Source organism: Cupressus sempervirens, chromosome 9, assembly GCF_028749045.1.
Source record: "Cupressus sempervirens isolate cs-2001-9-10 chromosome 9, ASM2874904v1, whole genome shotgun sequence".
NCBI classification, from domain to species: Eukaryota; Viridiplantae; Streptophyta; class Pinopsida; order Cupressales; family Cupressaceae; genus Cupressus; species Cupressus sempervirens.
This window is the reverse complement of record NC_143126.1, coordinates 284,378,690-284,395,854: the sequence shown is the minus strand read 5'-3', so window position 1 is coordinate 284,395,854 and position 17,165 is coordinate 284,378,690. Positions and strand designations below refer to the sequence as shown.

The 17,165-nt window shown below is 33.8% G+C and overlaps 1 protein-coding gene across 3 annotated transcripts in view; it reads left to right on the top strand.

Moving 5' to 3' along the window:
• The window catches only part of LOC149538548 (aminopeptidase M1-like), a 207,870-nt gene extending 192,759 nt beyond the window's left edge, over window positions 1-15,111 (top strand). For all 3 annotated transcript variants that reach the window (XM_089799854.1, XM_089799855.1, XM_089799856.1), the window contains 9 exons: window positions 12,238-12,520; window positions 12,681-12,802; window positions 13,030-13,127; window positions 13,517-13,694; window positions 13,779-13,890; window positions 13,959-14,026; window positions 14,178-14,255; window positions 14,412-14,489; window positions 14,600-15,111. In XM_089799854.1, the coding sequence (XP_089655980.1) occupies window positions 12,238-12,520; window positions 12,681-12,802; window positions 13,030-13,127; window positions 13,517-13,694; window positions 13,779-13,890; window positions 13,959-14,026; window positions 14,178-14,255; window positions 14,412-14,489; window positions 14,600-14,785 (1,203 nt within the window). In that variant the 3' untranslated portion in view covers window positions 14,786-15,111. The remainder of the gene's footprint in view (window positions 1-12,237; window positions 12,521-12,680; window positions 12,803-13,029; window positions 13,128-13,516; window positions 13,695-13,778; window positions 13,891-13,958; window positions 14,027-14,177; window positions 14,256-14,411; window positions 14,490-14,599) is intronic.
• The last annotated feature ends 2,054 nt before the right edge of the window (window positions 15,112-17,165 follow it).

Sequence of the window (17,165 nt, the reverse complement as noted above, 5' to 3'; positions counted from 1 at the left end):
TTAATTTAAAGCATGTTTCACATGAAAGAGCTCGAGCTCAAGTTCTTTCCGTATTTCATTTTCCATTGTCTGAATTTTCCTCAAATCTTTTTCCTCACTACTGAAAAGCGTAACTCTTTTATCAAATCAACTATCTTTAAAAATGTATTCAATTGAAGCTTGCATGTCATGCTTAGCTTGGTTACATATCATCCCAATAACTGAACAATCTTATTAACCTCGTCAGGTGCAGTTGAGTATGCAAATATGAGTGAAATTAGTGAGTGCTATGAAATTCACATCCTTAAGATAATTGTCTCTTGTTTAAGTAATTACACTAATTCTGAAACTCTTTTTGTAATGTCCCCATTTTTGTAGGTTCTTGTAGCAGGCCTTTGTCAGTTCATTAGTGCGACCCTCGTAAGCTAACAGATTGATTTGAAGGTCATTGTTGGTAGACTTGCTATTTATAGTAAATCAATTATGGGTGTTTACCATTTTTAGCAGTGCAATGGAGGCACTTGGTATTTGGCTTCAACAACATTTCATGGGGTCAATTTATGGAGTTCATGTTATAAGTTGTTTATTAAGACTCTGAATAAATGACTTAATCATTTAAGTGTTATAATTTAAAAGTGTGTGCAGAAGCATTTTAAATGAAAAGTTTGTTATAGAAGCCACACTTCATTTTGTGTTATAAAAGAGACTTCATGGAGAAAAAAGAATTCATTTTCTTGGCTTTTGGTTTTTTAATTTGTGAAGTTGTTGAAGTTTTTCGACAAGGGTTTCTTGAGGACTGATTCCTCTTTTGATTCACACTTTGAGCCATTGAAAAATATGGTGAATTGTGCTCTAATTATCTAGTAAATTATTCTAATTATTCTGATCACAATTTTGGTATTGTTTTCTGAGAATCTTAGTGCACATAGGCCTGCTATATTCTTCAACTTGGGCAGCCAGTTTGGGGTTTGTATGTGATGTTAGATGCCATAATTTGGCATCATAAATCTTTTCCATTTAATGCCATTAAACCTTTCTCATTGTGTGTTGACTGATAACACCTAAACGTGTCATTAGGAGGCTCGGTAAAGACTACGATTTCCTGTAATGGGATACACCTTAAGCATTTTGAGGTTTGGTCTACCCTATATATACTCTTGGTTGGATATTTTGCAACCGACAGTTTTGGGTAAATCCAGTCACAAAATAGGTAGACCAGCCACAGCGTGTGAGCCAAAGTCTCTCCTACATTAAAGGGAAGGCTCCCTCTTTTCACCATTCCTTGGATCAACTCAAGGTAAGCAAGAAGTTGAGAGATTTTGTAAGAGGTGTTACCAATATTCTTTCTTCTTATCTTTCAAAAAAGAATCTACTTACCCGCAAAGCAAGTAATGGGCAAGATGAAACCTCAAACTACACTTCTAATTGAAGTTGTAAATGGTAATATCGATATACTAACACTAACTCAAAGGCTGGCTGAAAGCGTACTAGTTTGGTTCTAAGTCTTGTTTTAACCTATTCTATAAGAATAACCAATACCATTGGGGCACAAAGACTTCCAGAAGTAGGGAATTCTAACTATTTTTTGTGGATTTGAGATGTTAATACACGCTGCAGTCAAAACTCCTAGTTTATGTATTGCCACAACTGCTCCCAATCAAAGCTTCGGCTCTGATTGCTTCTTAAATCACTATGCTCTATTATTGAACACAGAATATATCATGAATCAAAGACATTAGGCACAAATTATAGTCAAAGCTTCTAATTTTCTCCATCACAATTGCTTCTAGTCAAAGCTTCGAATTTAATTGCTTCTTTTATTCACTTTTCTCCCAAATTTGTACTACACAATCAAAGTTATGCTTGCATAAATGTGGTAGAGCTTTCTTGCATACAACAAAAGATGATTTTTACAATGAGGGAGCACTCCTTATATAGGCAAAGGAGTTGAGAAAAAGATGGAGGAAAAAGTGGGAGCAACTCAACCAACTTTGACCCAGTCTAACTAACAAGAGAAATTATTGGATCACATGTTATTACATGTGTAAGTCGTATTACATGTAACTACACATTTTCATGTAATACATCCTTTTCAACTAGAAACATGAAAGAAGAAGAAAGAAGACGGAAAAGAAGGAAAACAATCCCAGGGATTGTTCTGAAGGGCCTTGTACTTGGCGATGCAATCCCAGATGATCACAGGATCGGAAGTTCCTGTATTTTGTGCCACTCATTTACTTTGATAACCATGGTGTTGCGTCTTTTGATAGCCTCTAACTATCTTTGATGAATTGTCCATTGTCATTTGAAAAATTGATGTAATCAAGCTTTTTCTCGTTCGAGTTGTCATGAATTCTCCTTTGTAGATTTGCACATTATGGGGTCTCTGATATTTTGAAAACCTTCTTGACGTTGTCTGAATGTAAACTCAGAACAATTTTCCATCAACACTTTAACCTTTTTTTTTTTCTTTTTTATGAAGCAAAGTGCTTAGCACATTCCCACACAAACTCAGGTTCTCAGACAACCATTGGAAAAATGAATATCAAATGAATTACTGCTTCTTGAGAATCAAAGCATGTCTTCTTCACTTGATGGCTTCATTCTTTATAGAATTTTGGCATATCTTGACTTGTTGCAACATGAAAGTTTCAATGGAATTGAATCCATCATTGGAAGATATGGATTTTGACTCGATGAGAATATTGGCAAAATAGATCTCTGAGGAACATTATATTCGGAGTATTGATTAGGTACTCATGGAAAATATGCAATGAATTGGATGTGATATGGAAATTACATGAGAATGTGTGCACATGACATTTTTTGACTCTTTAAAAGTATCTTTTAGTCAAAAATAAGTTCCCAAGATGCAATTACATGTAAAGGGATTTTCCTGTAATCATGACATGCGATTGGGTGCAGAGAGTGAGATGCGTGAAAGTGGGAATGGAGAATGAGATTACATGTACGTGCGGATGATGGATAGAAATACATGTAATTGCATGTGAAGAGTGAGATGCGAAGCGTTATGATATGTAATGATGGAGGTGGACTAAAATGATGCACTTGCATTAAATGGTGAAAGGTGGAGTGAAATGAAACATGCTCAATTTCTTGGGAAAGAACTTGCAATTTCTTCCAAAATGAAGAAAAACCAAAATGCGAACAAACAAAACACAAAAAAAAACAAAAGAAAAACGTACTTTTGGCAAAAGACTCAAACATGTCAACAAGCAAGTTACTTCAATATGTGAACTCGAATTTGGAATTTGGGAAAAAACCAAAAGCATGAAAATGGAACTTTTTATCATTTTTAAAGGGAAAATGCACTTTTCATGGCATCTATATTGACAAGTGTGAAGCATCAAGCTAAAGCATGCATAAAATCAACAAGATAAGCATGAATTAATTAGCAAGAAGTAAAATGTCCACTTACTTGATGATTGTGTGCCAAAAATGAAGAAGAAAGAAACTCCAATGTTGAAAATCTTGAAACAAACTTAGACTTCTTCAACCTTTTAATGATGAATGATTAATGAGCAAGAGATGAGGTGTTTTCCATGGATATGCTTAAAACGTGGTCAACAAACACCAAAGCACAAATCGTTTTTGACAAAATGCATGAAAAGAAACCCATTTTTGTCAAAAATGTGATTTCATGAGGGCATAGCATGGAACGATTTTCACCTTAAAATGCAAAATATGCCCCCTAAATGTCATCTATAATTATCAAAACTCCAAAATGACCCTTCCTTTGGCAAAAACGTGGATTTTAATGGCCCAAATCTGGGCGTTTTTTTCCAGAATGTGGCTCCAAATGAGGTTAAAATGAAACATTTTTCACATGAATAAGGATGCCAAATTCATGGAAATGCATAAGGATGCAAAAACGCCTCTTGAGGAAGAGATTTCAAGTCATTTCATGGAGGAATCCAATCGAAATCAACATAAACGTGTTCTTGGAGGCCAAAGACATGGAAGTCTTTGCCCTAAGAGCCAAAAACGGGTTCTCAAGAGGGCATTACATACATAAAAAGTCTAAACGAACTCTTGGAGTGCTATATCATGTTTTAAAACATGCATTTGGCTTCTCCAAGCCCAAACGCACTCTTGGAGTGCATATACATATTTTAAAAATATGCACCTTGAGCAAAATGGGTTCTCAAGATGCATGTGCATATTTTAAAAACATGTTTTATGTGCTTGCCCATGTTGAACGCACTCTTGGAGTGCATATGCATATTTTGAAAACAAGCAATATGCATATCTCATTCTTGAGAGGCCATTGCATATTTTCAATAAAGGCATTTAGATGCTTTTAGTTCTAAAGCTCACTCTTTAGATGCATTTGCATATCTTAAAAACATGCAAATGGGTCTAAAGAATGAGATGCACAACTTAAGTGACTTAAATAATCACATGGCAATTCAATTTTTGATAAAATATTACTTAAATGTCCCATAATTAACATTTACACTATCATAGGCAAGAGCCTACAACACAACGGTAACTTGTGAGCCTCTCATGTGGGAGGTATTGGATTTGAATTTTCTTAACACATAAAAATAATTAATTAAAAATAAATAACAAAAGTTAATTTATGCTTCGGCCGTTTACTGATTTAAAAAAAAAACATTTACACTATCAGATTAAAAATATAATTTGCAAATATCATTTAAAAGTAATATTTGCTAGAGTATTTGATTTAAAAAATAAAAAAGTAACTCAACTTAAAAATATAACATAAAGTGCACTATAGTTTAAGTGAAAAATCAAAATGATTAACTTAAAAACATAATATAAAGTGAATTTATGTTATTTTTTTCAAAAGGTGAATGTCAACTTAAAAATATGACATGATATTTTTAATTCATGCAGTTGCACCTGGAGAGTCCACTTTTTGGGCACTAAAATGGTCATATCTTTTGATTGCCAACTTCGATTAAGCCTTAAGATATATTGAATCAAATGGAAAACTGAAAGCAATGACTTGAGCAAAACCAAAGGACCAAAAACCAACAAACACACACTCAAAAACAAAAAAAAGGACATTGAAGGCCTAAAAAATCAAGCATAGACTTGACAAACAAAAAAACAAAAAAGACTTGACAAAAGCTTTCAGTAAAAGATTTTGTTATGTGAATTGAATTTGATTGATCGATCAACATTAACCAATCTAATAACAAATTCAACTCAGAGAAATGCAAAACTAGTTTGAAAAAGAAATACAAAACTAGTTTGAAAAAGTTTTGTACTGTTACCTGCATTTTGTGGTGACAAAATTCAGGACAACATATACTAGGTTAGATTTCTTGTTTTGAATAAAGTGTTGCTGCACTATAGTTTAGATGCATTTTTAGTTTGTCTATGTGTTGTCTAGCACAATTAAATAGTTTTAGTTTAGGTTTCCTCGTTTTCAATAAACTCTCTTGGTTTGTTTATCTAGGTGTGCTACAATCATGCAGAAAAGTTATTTTAGAGATTCTTCCAAACCCTAAATAATTCTTGCTAATTGATCAGGTACACATCTACAATGCATGACAGTGAAGTTGCATACTTCACTATCATAACCATAAACCAACACTCAAATGAGTTAGGAAGAGTTATTTGGTTTCTGCATATAATTTTTCAGGTTTCTGTTATGTTTGCTGACTGACTCCATGCCCAATGGACAAGACTAGGCTACTGGTTTTCATGTCTAGTAGGCAGACATATAGCAGATGTCGCCAAAATTTTTACCAGATCTTTATCTACAGCTCGATCAGATAGAACCATTTACAGTTAAAAGAAAACATTACATTTTAAACCTCTCCTACATTACATTCAAGTGTATAAATGAAATAACTAAAAGAGATTAAATTTTTTATCAAATTATTTCATTAATAATTTTATACAGATGCATGAAATACAGGAAAGATCTTACAAGTCTTTTTGAAACAAAAGTAATCTTTATTGAATGTGAAATGTACATTTAGTCTCACAGAAGTTGTGAGACTGACTTATTCAATACAAATTAAGATCAACGCATACATGAATAAGTAAATGAAATAAATATGCATGTAGAGAGGGTGACCAGTCATTGCTTGAATGACTGGTTCATGGTTGTCTTGCTTTGCCGTTGTCTGGACTCTGAACTACTTGTCCTTCCTAGCTCCTTAGTGCTCCTTAATACTCCCTATTCCTGCATTGATCATAGTAATGTGTATGAGCAATGCTTAAAACAACGAATAGTCACAAGCCTTACATGTCATTTACCTACTCATGTACAAATTAGTCTCAATATGCATTAAAGAAGAAAGCCATCTGACTCATCATATACACCTAAAGTAGGCATCTATTTTCTAACTTGTTTTCTTCATGTGCAGATATAAGTGTCTCTTGATAGCATGTGGGGTTAAATGGGCTCCCATGAGTGTTGAGCCCAGCATGCTATTGAGAGACAGAGGTAGAAGAATTATTAGTATGACCAGAAATGCAGCTGAACGATATACAAATAATAGTCATAATGGAATATCAAAGAGACACACATTTCATTATATGAAAACTTTTGTTTCATTCAAATTGACAACAATTGCATTAGAAGGACAATCATCAAGCTGATTTAGCAAATAATACTCAGAGCCATTCAACAAATTCAAGACTGTTAAGGAACAAAGCATCAATACTGTTACTAAACAGTGTTCACTATCATGATAGAATCATTCTTTGCATTAGTTTTGATCAAAATGGTCAAGGCTCAAAAACAGACTTCTACAAAAAAGCCATCAGAAACAAAGGGTATATTGTAATGTCCCCAAGTCCAATCTTCTGAATTTGTGCAGATGGATTGAACATCAGAATTATAAAACAGAGCATCTTTTTTTTCTCCTATGTCCTTCTTGATAAAAAGTTGATATTTTTATATTGCTATTCCAGATTGGTGTGTCATTTGGAGCCAAAGGTTTGTGACTTTTGGTTTTTTAACTAAATATATTCCCGATCTATTATATTTAAAATATTTTAATAATATAATTATTTTTAATATTTTTAATTTATGTCTTAATATTGTATCCCATATGATTATTTTAATAATATATTAAATTAACAACATATTATATAACAATTCTATTATTGTATCATTTAATTGATATAGCTTTTCTATATTTTAAATATATGTTATTTCTTGTAATATCATTATTTATAATTATAATGGGTTATCATTCTACTATTGATATGTTTTCATACTTTAGTATTATTGGCAAAATGTAATATATTAAATGATATTATAATAAGATTAAATATGATACTATGTATCACTATTTATCTTGTAATTATATTAGTTTTTATATTAATTATTGATTATATAAATCTTATTTTGGTGGGGATATCATAGTCCTCCCCTCTCGAATTTGCTTGTCCTCAAGTAATTGATTTGATTTTCATCAATTCATAGCTCAGATTCTTTCTCTTTCTCGCATATGTGTTAAACCCTTGCAACACTACACATGTTAGTTTATGATGTCCTATACAAAAACATATGAATGAAGACACAGAGCATACACAAAGTAGACACATTAATGCATGAAGACACAATGCAAACACGAGGTAGACACACGAATGCATGAGGACACAAAGAAGACACGAAGCAAACACTTCAATGCATGAAGACACAATGTAGACATAGAGTATACATGTTAAAATTTAGTTAGATTCCTTTCTACAATTTGAAATAAGAAAGGTTAAGAAAATGTTTTATCAACTTAGACCGTAGATGTTGCACTACTTTTCCATGTTTGGAAATCAAAAGTTCTTGAAGATATGTCTTTTAGCAACTTTCCTTTAGCTAGTACTACGATAGGGTGCCCTAGTAGTTCTCCCCTCATTGCAAGCTTTCTCTCGTGTGCTTAATTTCGTAGTGGGTGGTGGATTCACTGTTGCTCGAGTTTGGACATGATCTACTTGGGGTTCCCTCAGAGCTTTATCCATATTAGGATTCTCTTGCCCCAAAGTGAGCGATTTACTCCCCCTTGTGCGCACTCCCTACCCACTTGGTATCTACTTAATTCTATAGTGGATGGTAGATTTTTTGCTGCTCGAGATTGGACATGATCTACTTGGGGTTCTCTTACTCCAAAATGAGTGATTTACTCCCCCTCCCGTGCACACTCTCTACCCACTCGATATGTGCTTAGTTTTGTTGTGGATGGTAGATTTACTGTTGCTCGAGTTTGGATACAATCTACTTGGGCTCCCATATTGCCCCAGCGTGAGGGATTTACTCCTCCTCCAGTGCACACTCCCTATGCACTATGTACTAATAAGAGAGCTCTTATAGACTTATCTATAATTTATTAGTAGTATTAATAAATATTTGTATTAGACTCGAATTATGCTTTTTATTCAAAATCAAATATTGGAAGTAATCATACTTAATAATTCAATGTAATAATAATATAAGAGGATCAAACCTTATTCTTTGTCATATGAAAAATAACGCTATTCCTAATAGTAATTATATAAATATCTTAACAAATATTTGTAATCATATTAAAGACGCTCCTCAATTCCAATCAACATTAAGTATTGATTTCATAAGGACTTAGATTTTCATTTATAAACATAAGTAATTATAATTGCAAGACAACCTACCTTTAGTAACTTACCTCATTGCACGAATGTGTATAAAATCATCATTATTCGGGGTCACAGGTCGATTTGTACCACCCACTATGATTGATCTGACGTGATTCTCCCGCTGTTCCACTTGGCGGTATCCCTGTGGTTGCTACTTCTACTTGTCTTCTTTTATATTTTTATTCCTATGCTCCATTCGACCACTTTTCCTTTGCCATGGTGGTCGTATGTTGTCAGCATGATGCTTCCCATACTAAGGGGGTTGAAATCTTAGACCTCCGACCTGTTTCTTCCTCCAAAATGTGCATTGGATCGCCAAGTGTAATTCTCGTTTTTGATATCTTTATTTTAATACACTTCTTTTTCTTGTTACCTTTAACAGGTACGGACTTATTCTTCACTTAGTCTAATCATGGGTCGACTCAAAGTGTCACCCCTTTAAATGCATTGTCTTATCTTCTTTAACGGGATGAATTGTGTCGCTTGATACATATAAATTCAGACTTGTAACTTTATTACAATGCTTGTATCTAGACATGGCATATTGTCTCTCCTACTTATCTTATTTCCCTGTGATTCCCTGATAGTTCTAATAGATTCTTCCACAATAATATTATACGTATCTATGAATTTGTTTCTATGACCAAATGAATACAAAATCTGCTTGTTCTTCCCTTTTGACGACTCAATCGATATAGTTGGCAAGATTCATTAAGTCGGAGCTTTGTTAGCAATCCTACACATATTAAGATTTCAATAAAGATTCCCTAAACTATATGCCCTCAATGGGAAGCTTGAGCACTCATTTGTTTATGAGGAGAGTTGGTATTCTACAGCAAGTAATTTCTTCTTTTTTCTGATATCTCATTTTCCTTTCATTCCTTAGTTCCATAAATCTCCCTATTTAGGGAGTGCCGTTATACAAGTATAATATGGGTATAATCTCAATCTCCATCTTCTATCCTATTCCTCTCTCGATGACTGAGTTACAAACTATTGCATTTACTCCTATAAACTTGAATACCACAATTCCTTCTATAAGGATTGTTGAAGGAACCCTAAAGTATACACTTGATAGGATGCTCCCTCCTTGTACGATATGTATCTCTTTACATCATGTCTATTTCTCTGATTAAGTTATGTGGAAAAGGGTGTATGGTGTCTGTCGTTTTGCAGAATCTATGAATGTGTATGCTGGAAGCAATTATCCATCATTCTATGAATTGTTGTTTTGTAATGTCCCCAAGTCTAATCTTCTAAATTTGTGCAGATAGAGTAAACATCAAAAATTATAAAATACATTCTCTGATTTTTTCTCCTATGTTCTTTATAAAAAGTTGATATTTTTATATTTTTATTCCAAATTAGTGTGTCATTTGGAGCTTAAGGTTTGTGTCTTTTGGTTTATTAACTATATATATTCCTGATCTATTATATATAAAAGCATTTAATAATTGGTTTATTTATTATAGTTTTGATTTGTCATTTGTGTCCTAATATTGCATCTCATATGATTATTTTAATTTATAATATAAATTATTTTAATCATATATTAAATTAACAACATATTATATAAAAACTCTATTTCATTATTATTTAATTGATATATCTTTTCTATATTTTAAGTAGTTTTTATTTATTGTAATATCATTGTTTATAATTATATTGGGTTATCATTCTGTTATTGATTTATTTTTCATACTTTGGTATCATATCAAAATGTAATATATTAAATGATATTATAATAGGATTAAATATTATATTATAATTGTATCACTATTTATATTGTAATTATATTATTTTGTTTATTAATTATTGATTATATAAATCTTATTTTGATGGGGATATCACAAATATGAAATGCAGGTTTTATAAGAAGATATATACAGTAGTATAGAAGCATCAAAACCACAGTTTTGGAAAGGAGTCACTAAGCTATAGAGATCTCCAAAAATAAGCCCACAAAGTATCGTGTGTTTGTCTGTGTGTGTTCACTAAATTCCCTATTTAAATCGATCTGAGATTGTTGTTGTTGGTTGATCCATCTATTAAGTCCAAGTGAGATTGTTGTTGTCCATTGATCCATTGATTAAGTCGAAGTGAGATCGTGTTTCATTAAGCCATTAACTTAGATCCAATATTGAAAACTAGATTAGAAATCAATTAGAAACAAGGAAACTAATGCATGTTGAAATCCTGCAAATGTGTATAAAATCAAATCAAATGTATTAGAAATCCCTGTATGTGTTCAAACCTCAATCAATTGTGGTACTTACAAGGGAATTGCATCATTGATACATTTAGATGAAAAAATTGAAAAAATTATAAGTTTAATTGCATTCCACATTAGGTTCACCATAAATATAGATTGGGAAAATGGAGTAAGAAAGCATGAAATATAAAGCCATTATCATGCTATAGACCTAATCTGACCAATACAGATTTGAAAACGAAGCATATAAATGAAATAAACAAATAAAAATACAATGCTCCTTTAAAATGACTCCATTTCTTCTCATTCTATCATGGTGATGTTGTTTTCACAAATTAAAATGCATTAATGTACTAAAACAATTATGATGATGATGATGATAACATGGAAATTGAAGACTTCTGGTCGCTGAAAATGAGGATTGTGACCTCAATTTATAGATAAATTGGGATTGAAAATGGTCAAGATTGATTTGGAACTGAAAGCGATAAATGGATGAGATTAAATAATTGACAAAATTATCTAATTGGATAGGCAATAAAGAGTGACTTAGGTCAAATTGACAAGAGATGGTCAAATCAGGAGACAATTAATTATTTGCTAAACAATTGAAATGATTTAATTAAGGAAAGAAAGGTAAAACGTCAATGAATGATAAAAACCAAATGACTGACATAGAGGAATTATTAGTTAAAAGCATAGCCATAGGGGCAACCAATTTTTAGTGTTTACACTTACTTTTCCATGGGCACACAATCTTGTTCTGCATTCTGTTGTAGTTCTAGTTTGTAAAATTTCTATTCCTTTAACAATGAATTGTTTTCTGCATCCTGTTATAGTTCTATAATTTCTATTAGCCCCTGTATATTTCATCTCTTATTAACACTGACTGTTGTTTTAATTCAAAATGCATGAATTTTGCTTTTATCCTCATCCTCGATCATAGATATTTTGCTAATAGTTTAAACTGGTGATTTATGTTTATTATCTTCATTCTTCACTGTTGATAGAGAAATTTGATGACTAGTCCAAGAAAGGAAAAAGTTGAAAACCAATTCTAGCCCAACAACATGAGGCAAGTACCTCTAGAAAAATTAAATAAGGCATCAATCAAATCACATTACATGTGATGACTGAGAATAGTCACACGGGAGGGATAAATCAGCACACAATGCTAAGGAATACATCATCCTAGCAGCATTAGAAGTGGACTTCTGTAAGTGGTTAAGTTCTCATATGTGCTAGTATTTTTTAAATGACTATCATAGATGGGAGCTAATGTTTGGCTTAAAAAACATATTTGGGAAAGTATGAGTAAATTTTATTTGCAAGAAAGTAATGTATTCTATTCTAAACGTAACTTGCTTAAGAATATTGTTTTTACTAGTGAAGTTATTCTAACCTTCAATTCTCATGCCCCTCCGATCCAGTCCCAGTTTTTGTCAAGTGGTGCACATGGGGATGGGCAATGGGTTGTGCCAATCACTTTATGCTATGGCTCATATGAGGTTCGAAAGAATGCACTCTTACATGGAAAGGTTGGAGGTGTCAATCTCGCAGATTGTAAACTAATGAAGGCAAGTTCTGAATCTAGTTGGATAAAGCTAAATGTAGGACAAACTGCCTTTTATCGTGTCCAATATGATGATGTAATGGCAGCAAGACTAAGGTCCGCGATAACAGCAGGACTGTTGGATGCTACAGACAGGTTTGGTAAGAACTAACATATTTTAATGAGAAGATATTAGCGTTATTAACTTTTAAGTTGTATTAGAAACAGGCAAACTGGCAATTAATAAGCGCTTGTGCTACTAATTTATTGTCAGAAAAATTAGATGACCCTTATGCACTTGTGCTGCTGGTTTGTTGTCAGGAATACTGGATGACACTTATGCTCTATGCTCTGCCTGTAAGCAGCCACTATCAGCACTACTTTCTCTCATCGATGTTTACAGGAAAGAGTTGGACTATACTGTTCTATCATGCCTAATGAATGTAAGTATTTCTGTCTGTAAGTGAATGAGATTTCTACAGTTAAATATGTTTGAGAATGTATCTGAACACAACTGTGTTCCGATTTTTCTTCCAAAGTTTGAAGTTTCCTTTGAGACCCCTCAGGGAATGTTGAAATTTCTAAATTTGATCTGTGAATTGTAATCTGTAACATGGATAGAATAGTAAATCAAGCTTTTCGGTATGTCAATGGATTGTTAATGTTGCAGGTTGGCTATAAAGTTGTAAGGGTGGTAAGCGATGCTATCCCGGATTCTGCTCCACATGCCAAGTTGTTTATAATTAACCTTCTTCAGTTTGCGGCTGAGTAAGTTGGATTGAATGTTTCTTTTGACGTCATTAATGATGATGTTAAATGTCAATTGATTAATTTTTGTGACTTTTAAAACAAGGTGCAAAGTGCATTTTGTTAAAGTCAGAAAAAGAATTTAGTGGATGTAGGTTACTTATTTGTCTCCTGTATTCAGGACAGAGAGGAAGAACATAGCATGATTGAATAGGATTTTGAAGTTTTCATTTCTTAATATGTAAACACGGCCCTTCATTGTCCCTACTTAACTGGGGCATTTCTAAGTGATGTATGTTGGGGATTTTCACATGAGATATTTTACTTATCATAGGGAGACTGGTGGCTAATGAAGTGCATCTCCATTATATATAGATCAAAAAATTTCATGTCCTTACATACGCATACAGGAAACTGGGATGGGATCCTATTGCTGGTGAGAGTCACTTGGATGCAATGTTAAGAGGGGAGATACTGACAGCTTTGGTGGAACTTGGGCACGAGGAAACTAAACAAGAAGGTCTAAGACGGTTTAATATTTTCTTGAATAACAGAAGCACGCAGCTTCTGCCTGCAGATGTCAGAAAGGTTCTTCTATGGCTGTCCCCGTCATTGTTCAAATTTGGGTAGTTCTTGTTATGAATCTTAATTATTATCATTTCTTCTTTGTAGGCTGCATACATTGCTGCCATTAAAAATGTCACAACTTCAGATAAATCTGCATATGAATCTTTGTTAAATCTCTATAGGCAGACAGATACTGAGGAAAAAGGGCGGATTCTCGGTAAGTAAATTGTTATATGGTGGTTCAATTTATCACCAGTAACCTTTTAATTGTGTAATATACGGCAGGTTCACTTGCTAAATCTCCAGATCCTTCTATTGTCCGTGAAGCTTTAGACTTCAGTTTGTCGCCTGAGGTATGGCTCAAGTATGCTACGGTAGAAAAATAAATTAATCCAATGTCAAGATGCTTATTTTCCTTGTGAAACCTGTCTATAGCTTGGCTTCTGAGGTAGGGCTTTTATTTGTTAAATTGAGAAAGAAATTCTGTCTGTTTTACTCACGCAGGTGCGGAAACAAGATGCAGTAACTGTACTATGGGGGACTCTCAGGGAAGGGCGTGAAACTGCGTGGCTGTGGTTTAAGGTAATGTTTCATAGACGGCAGTCACATTCTGATAGAGAATCGGGGGGCATGTTTATATTTGAGGATTTAAAGTTTAAAATTCTTAATACAATTAATCTCAGAGAATCTTGTAGTAATTGGATATCCACTGATTTTAGATCGGCTTATTTAATCCAGGAAAATTGGGATTTTATCTGGAAACATTGGGGTTCAGGATCCATGATAAGCTACTTTGTCTCGGGTTCTGTATATGGGGTTTGTTACTCAAGTCCTCACCCATACAAATGCGTTTTTAATACTCTCTTTTTTCCCCAAGATGGGAAAATAGTATACTGAAGTAGGTCTTTGTTGTTACTTGCTTTCAGTTTGCAAGTGAGGAAAAGGCAGATGAAATACAAATGTTTTTTTCAACTCGGACGGCACCATCTATAGAACGGACAGTCAACCAAAGAATTGAAAGAGTTCGTATCGATGCCCGGTGGGTGAAGAATGTGCGGCAAGAGAAAGGCCTAGAGGATATACTGCAAGAACTTGCACATCGGAAATATTAATATCACCCATGTCAATTGAAACCATTGGGACTGCTTTGCACTATGAGTTTCATCTAATATTTTTTTTTCCAGTTGTGCGGGAAGTGTACATTCAAATAATGCATTTCTAATATTGGAATAATGTATTCTCAGAGATGCATTTTCATGGTTGTTTCCAACATAGAAGAGTACATATTGACTGGGGACTGGAAGCCCGAACTCTATGAAAATGTCCTTCGATTTTTTTGTGTGGTCTTTTACTGGACAATGATTGCAGGAAGATTCGCTTCCACATGCAAGCCTGTTCTTCTGATTTGACCAATAAATTTCCTCTTTTTGGTTTTCAATATGCATGATATGATATGATTTGATAGATTTTAATGACGTCCACGAGACTAAAGTAGTCAATGGGACCCATGCAATCACCCTCTCGAGTCAGGAGCGGAACTAGTGAGTTGTAAAGTTTTGATTAACTTGTCTCTCCTTCTCTGAAGTTTGGTAATCAAATCCGCTGCTCTCTTCACTTGATATTCCTCGAATAAATAGTTGAAGTCCTTGTTTTGCAGTATTTTTGTATAACCAGATCTGATGTCATTGTAAGCCAGTCACTCCTTGACAAAGTGCTGCTCTGTCTCAACTGTTCCCATATTACAAAATAAACATGTTCTGTCTGCCCACTCTTCCTTTGGAACTTGCCACCGACCAGTTTCACATCACAGCTGATGTGAACTAGTTCTAAGTTGTGCCATCAACATTTTTGCTTTCCAGTTAATAGGTGCTCTTATATAGGCCTTTTCATCATGACTAGAAGTGGGATTAAATTCTTTAATGTAATAAGATTTTTTCCGCCCTATGTGTCTTGTCCACAGAATATTGCGGAATTTTTCATTGACAAGCTTTTTTATTTTTGTAATGTTATCCGGGCAAATTTGGATGTTGATATCCAATTTTCGCATCCATTTGTTATTTTGCTTCATCCATGTGCTTTTCCGCCTCACAAGTTTTTCCTCTATGATCAACTTGGGCCAACGATGTGTTTCCAGACCTTGAGTTTTCTTTAAATAGCTTATCATTTGGACCAAAGCAACGGCTTCTAATGGAAAGGAACCCACCTCCACCAAAAGGATCTCATACGGAACTGTGGTCTTGACTTTAAGAGTACATGTGATGAAGTGTTTTTGAATTCTTTCTACTTGCTGCCATTTTTCTTCGGACATACTACCTCCCCACACTTCACATCCGTATAGAATAACCGGAGTGACCAGCAAACCAAAAAGAGTTTTCATGGTCGTCCAATCCCATAATTCTGCGTTCTTGCACTTGTTTTGTAAAGAGTATAATGCCTTCCAGCCCCTTTGGATCTTTTTTAATCTGCAAGTATCCCAATTGAGTTTGTTATGAAAATCGATGCCCAAGTATTTGTACTCTTCCACAATCTCAAGTGGGCTATTTTCAAACAGAAACTCGTTTTGTATGCCCCTATTCTTCTTCAACGAGAAGATCATAATTTTGGTTTTGCTAGTGTTAACTTGCATTCCTATTTCAGCGAAAAGGATAGTGTATGTTACTAAAGTTAAATTTGAAAAATCCATCAACATTTGTAAGTTTAATTTGAGCTCTCTTGTGAGATACTATAATTCTTGAGACTTTTCAGTCTCGTCGTTATCTTTTGAAGCACCAATTATTCTGTTATCCATTAACTCCTGGTTTGTACAAACTTAGTTGTGTCTTTAGTTGCTTTGGTGACCCCTGCATTTTTGCAATGCCACATCTTGTTGGAGATATAATTTGATTTCAATTTGTCGGGTGTTTTATGCCTTTGCTATGTGTGCAAGATTCCAGAGCAATCTGTTTGCAGATATGCAATCAATCGAATCAATTTGTCCAAGCTCCAAGACAAAACTTAAAATGGATCGCTCTCCATGCGACAATTTTACAAGGTGTCTCGGTTGTCAATTTAGCAATACCTTCAAGATGTAGAAAGAAGGAATGAGTTTTACTGAACTGCACCGACAAATAGTCTCGGGAACAAAATAGAACTGACAGAATTGTAAGCCAATGCATGTTTATTAACCCATTTAACCTCTGTGAGTAGGAATTAGTACTAATCAATCACATGATAAATTAGATTATGGTACATATTACAATAATTGTGCAGTCATTTTTTTTTGGTAAGTATCCGTGCAAATGAGAGGTTTGGTAGCTCGATTGGAAATCTAATGCTGGGTTCCATGGGTACTGTCTTCCTTAAGCTTATAATTTTTAGGAACATCTAAAGGGAAGTGGTCCTCTGAATTTTATATGTGAATAAGATTTAAAAAATCAACTCCTAAATTCAAAGAAGCTTGTGGTGTTATAAATTTTGAAAATAGAAATTTAATTTCTTTATAAATTTCTTTGG